Raw genomic sequence first — 5,672 nt, forward strand, 5'->3', positions numbered from 1 at the left:
TACTGTAGCAGAGGAGCCCAAGCAAGTCCTCTCTATCTCTAAGTAGCAAAATATCTTTGTTTTTAAGTAAAATGAAGTGAAAATCAGAATGGACAAGTTGCTATCCCCTGTGGCCAGGTGGGAGTGTCTGTATGGCACATGCCACTGCCATCCTTGGCATCTGTTGCTGACTATGGCTGAGTGTCAGACAGCCTCCTCACGCTGCTGCTGAATGTGGAGGATAACCCCACACTGGCAGTGCCAATTCATTAGCAACTGGGATTACAAAAGGAATCTTCCACTTGTTCTATCCGCACAACATACATTACTATTATAATGGCTTTAGGTGCTCTTTTATTGAAGAAGGGACTCACTGGAAAAAATGCCTGACGAAGTCTAGTAAATTTTCTTCCAAGCAAATGGCTGCTTACCACCTTCTCAGGAACAAGTCCATTCATGGACGATGTCAAGCTTGAACCATATAAACATTTTGTCTTTCTCCAACATGTAGAGGCAGAGTATCCCCTCTATATAAAGTTTTGAAATAGCAGAGACTGAAAGGCAGTAAAATACAGGTCATACAGGGTAGAAGGACAACCTAATAATTACAAAGAGTGATTTATTTAAAACAATTGACATTCATTAACAAAGTTAAGTCTTGAAAGAAATGTGTTTAGTAATTGATTAGGATGTTATGCATGTAGGTGATTCATGCTTTGGGCAGTCTAAGACTGAGTATAAAAGTGCTCAACATCAGATCTTGTAGGGCCATTTCTCTTATTTCTCTTGTGAAGTAGGTAAGTTTCATCTGAATTTCTTTCTAACAAAGCCTTTGTTTGTACTTTTAATTCAGGGTGGATCATGTGCAAATATTCTGCTATCAATCTGAAGTTTTCTTGATGTAAATTAATAAATTTGTGACTGTTCAGCTGTTAGCTTTGGTGAATGCAGATCTGGATTATAAGCGCCGACTAATTTTTCATGAAGACTCATTTCCAGATGTTATTGTGTTCAATACAAGATTTATAGGTGTCTTCTAGAACTGAGCTATGAAAATTCTGCCTTTCCCTCTAGCGTGTTGGTAGTCTCTTATTATAATGTTTGATCATGAAACTCTTAAGAATTTGTGCCTTATTTTCATACTGTTCCCTTGTGCTTCAGATTAACCATCCCTGAAACATGGTGCACTCTTTAAACCCATGCACTGACAGCAGTGCCTCCCTGTGTGGGGTGGCCGTGCCACAGCCTGTTGCTGACAGCTGCAACGAGCCCTGTGTTCGGCAGTGTCCTGACTCCAGGGTGGTGATCTATCCTCCGCCGGTGGTTGTGACCTTCCCTGGACCGATCCTCAGCACCTTCCCGCAACAGAGCGTCGTGGGATCTGCAGGAGCCCCTGAAGTTGGAACTGGCTTTGGTGCTGCCCAAGCTCCTGGGGGCTCACATGTTTATGGTGGTGCCAGATGGGGACGGGGATACCCAGTTGGAAGCTGCAGACCATGTTAAACTTAGTGAGAGTTGCTGCTGAAAGAGGAATGTCCAGGAAATGTTGAGCAGTATGTAGATATGTGGCTGAGTGCCAGGGCACAGCATTTAGGAAAGGTTGAGCATTTTTGGCTGCCATTAAATGTATCTGTAGATGCTCAGATCTTCTGAAAAAATCCATTTACATCCTTCTTAGATTACCCTTCCTGATTTTCTTTCTAATGTCTTCCTATCTTTAAGTGCTCTGATCTCAATGCTATGGACTATATTGCTAATTCCTTGGGGGCTCGTAGGTATCATTGTGGCAATGCAAAGGGATCTGGTATGACATCCGTTTTAGATCCTTTTGTAGGCTGCTTCTGTGGCTAATGATGTGTAAAAAAGGACTGTGGAGTCAAACGGCCTATGCTCTCTTTCTGTGCTGGATGCGTCTTGCTATGATCAGGGCTGAGTATCAACACAGAGCTGCTATAGGGAAGCAACATCAGTTATTACATGAATCATCTTGCATCAAGCCACGGGTTGCAGGCAATTTGTAATCTGTACTATATAATCTTGCCTCTGTACAATCTGCTTCTTTCTTATTAAACATGACATTGCAACATGTTATTGGCCTCCATGTGCGTGTGCATATCTGTGTGTTCCCCTCTGCTCCTCCTAATTCAGCTGCCTTTGTCCTGCTGCACCAAACTGATCCTATCAGTCTGCTTCAGGACAATGATATTCTTGAGAGATTTGGCAGTGGGTTGTGTGTGCATCTCCTTTCCACAGCAACCTCTATGCTGTAGCTGTCCCTTCATGAAACTGCTGCCCACATCTTTGCTTTCATTGTTCCTGGTCTTGCTCAGCTCTGTGGAGCTCTTTCCTCAATGTTGACTTTTCTGGCACACTGTTGTTACCTGTTAGCTGGCGTCCTCAGGCTCAACCTCTCCATCTAGGCAGTGATACAACGCATCAGAGCAGAGGTGTGGGGAGAGTCAGTATTACTAAGAAGAATCTGAAGCCAACTGTTATGTAAGAGCAGCTATTTTTGAGTGTAAAGATTAAATTTCTGGCTTTGCCGTTCTGCTCAATGTTTTACCGCAATGTAACCTATGCATGTGAAAATGGCTGACAACGTTCATTACAGAATTTTGAATTTCTTCAGGAACATATTGATAATAAACTTTTCACAAGCTTTCCATGCTGCTGTGTTTGTTTGAAATGTTATGTAGTATATTAATACTTTGTTACAGAAAGAGTATAATTCAGTACCGCAAGATGACATGAGAATACTGTATTATTTCATAGTAGTCATGCTTTGGAGAATTATTATCCTTATGTGTAAGAAAAACAAAGTTGACCAGGCATTGTGTGTAATTGACTGTTGGTGAGCCTTAGATGAGGTGATTAAACCAGATTCTCACCAACCACATAAATCCTTCCTTACCAAAGAGAAATCCACCAAACCTCAAAAAGCCAGATGAAGGAATCTTTATTGTTATGCTAATGGTGTATTTAGAAATGAGCTGAAGTTTATTATTGAGGCTTCTCAAGTTGCACTTTCCATGTAATAAGTTGAGACTTGCTGTAACCACAAAACACCAAGTGTCAGTAAAATCAGGAAATTTTGCCAGTGGATTTCTATGGAACTATTTATTCATTTCGAATGAATGAACCTTTTATTCATTTTGATATGAAAGCTACCCATGTGAAATGCTCTGAGGACTAAAGATATCAAGTATCTTACTAAGAAGATACCAATGTCTTTTTAAGATAGTAGAAGCATTTGTTAATGTTTCTTAGGTTCTTAATTGCATTATGGGATAAGAATATTCATCTAAATATGATGACTTTTGAAATGCTCCTTGTTCCTCTTGTTGCTTCCAGTAAGGCCATTTTTCCTATACCATGGTCCACTTTCCCTTCTGTTAAAAGGTTTTGTAATATTGTACTCTTTAGGAAATACTTTGAAAAATGTTCTAGTCCAGTTTGTGCAATAGTCAGGGGCCTGACTTCTCATGTGGGAAAAGTTTACTCTTTAAAAATGATCCCCACTCTTGCAGTGAATCTTTGTGCTGGAAGCATGTCCTGCAGCATGCCTCGTGTGTGGGTTGTTCACAAGCTGCATTTAAATTGGTAATTTCCCCACTTGTATGTGGTAAATATATCCTGGTTCAGACTGGCATTCAGAAGTTTAAATGAAATTACAGGAGTTAGTTTTCTGTTAGCTAAATTAGCTATCTGTCATCTGCTATGATAATATCTGAGAGACACAAAGTTCCTCTAATCATCCAACTTTTATTAAGCCTTAGGGCATAAAACCCTATGAAACAGGGAAAATGCTCTTCACACACCACTGAACAAGTGTATGAGAAACTCAGAGCTTCCTGAGATGTTAGGATGGATCCATGGGAAACGAGCATCAGTGCTGTTGACTGATGCTTGAGGGGGCCAGGGAATGGTCTGGACCCTAATTCTGCAATGATTTGGGGCTTCTTGAATCACCCTGATGTTCTTGAATAAATAGGTAATAAAATAATCCAGTCCTTGTTTGGTAACTAAAGGCTGAGTGCCCTGTTCTAGGGGCACCTGGGGTGAGATTTCCCTCAGTGTGTGGTGTCTGGGCTCTGATGTTTGCATAAGGCTGACCTGCAGCAGGGCAGGAGATCCCGGCTGTGCCCTGGGCCCCCGGAGCAAGGGGAGAGCGAGGGAGGGCTGAGGGGGCTTCGCTGGGAGGCGGCAGCAAGGCGCATGGGGGCATCCGCAGTGCTCTGCACAGAGCTGGACTCACAACTAGAGCAGTGGCATCTTTGAAGCAAAGAGGGAAGCGAGGTGGTGCCTGGGCGGCGCTGAGGCAGTGTGGCTGAGGCAGACGACAGGTCTGGGAAGGCTGGGGTTGGCATGCGATTGCTGCCTGTGGGCCATGTTCCCCAGGCGTTGGGTGGTGATTGCACCTGCTGTTAGAAGTGACAGCGCCTCTGGTAATGAACTGAGTGGGATGTGGTGAAGGGAAGAAACATCATACATACTGCTGTGTTGGCAAACATGGACAGGGACCTGATGTTAAGCTGGGGCTAAAGGACCCTGGGCGGGCTGAGAATTTCACCTAAATCTTTGGTTTTCTGTGTTTTATTCTGTCTCTCTTCCTGTGCGTCTCTGTGTAAGCCCTTCTGCACTGTACATGCAGGTGGGAAAAGCCTTGTGTGCCAGAGGGCATCCAAGGGAGATAAGCTGAATTTATTGTGGCGGGAAACTACCATTTCTTAATGTTTTCCTTGGGGAACCCAGCCCTTTTTGCTGCTGACAGCAGTTAGCAGAAGGATTACAAAAGATGTCTTAATAGCTTTGCCAGTTTCAAAGGGTTGTACTGATTTACTGTCAACGTGCCCTGCTAGGAGGCGAGCGTGGTGGTTGCTGCCCTTACCCTCTTCTTGGGGCATCGTGATCTGACTCTGCCTTGCTCAAACTAGGACACAAAGAGGTGAGCTCTGAGGAATGAGGCAGCAGGACCAGGCCCAGCTCTTGGCTGTGGCTGGTCCTTCCCAGACAAGGAAATGGATCTGTGGCGCTCATCTTCTGCTATGGTCCAGTTCAAGGTCAAATGTTTTAAGTGAAAGCAATGACATGGGCGTAGAGAAATGGACTTTGGACCAGAGGAATAGCATTTACAGCTCAGGGACTATTCTGCTAACTATTGTTGTTGTTCTGCCTATGAAAGCGCTTCTCCAACATCCTCTGCTAGTTATTTTCTTGACCCTCTCCTCCGCTTTGCTCTGTCAGCTGAGGAATGCAGAAACGCTTGTGCATGTGGCCACCATGAGAAGAGAAGGGGCAGCCATGTAGGGTATCTCTTGAAAATCAGCCCAGAGGTGCCCCCTCAGTCACTTCTGCAACAAGATTTTTGACTCCTGGTGATGTCTTTGATGTATAACGGCTTGCATGGGACCTGTGCAGTTTTGTCTAGGCTATGCTTGTTGAACCACCTTGTTCTGTGCCAGATTATAATCTTTAATATTATAAATCTAAATCAAGACTACTCAATTTCCTAAGGTGAAATGGTAGAGCTGACAGGAACTCCCTGAATAACCTGTTCAGTTTGCAAAGGAGATGATCTCTCCAGCAGATGGTCATGGCTTGGTTGCCTTTGGTCTTTTCTCTTAGGTGTCTTTAACCTTGAGTGTCATTGCCTTCTTTCCTTGGCAGACCATGAGACTTCTGCTCAGTCTCTT

General features: G+C 43.6%; 1 protein-coding gene across 1 annotated transcript; it reads left to right on the plus strand.

The window, feature by feature from the left end:
- The first annotated feature begins 1,158 nt into the window (after positions 1-1,158).
- On the plus strand, positions 1,159-1,482 carry LOC104030128 (feather keratin B-4). Its single transcript, XM_009481729.2, has one exon. The coding sequence runs from the start codon at positions 1,159-1,161 to the stop codon at positions 1,480-1,482; it is 324 nt and encodes a 107-aa protein (XP_009480004.2).
- Positions 1,483-5,672: the final 4,190 nt, after the last annotated feature.

The sequence above is a fragment of the Pelecanus crispus genome, chromosome 22 (genome assembly GCF_030463565.1).
Source record: "Pelecanus crispus isolate bPelCri1 chromosome 22, bPelCri1.pri, whole genome shotgun sequence".
NCBI lineage: Eukaryota > Metazoa > Chordata > Aves > Pelecaniformes > Pelecanidae > Pelecanus > Pelecanus crispus.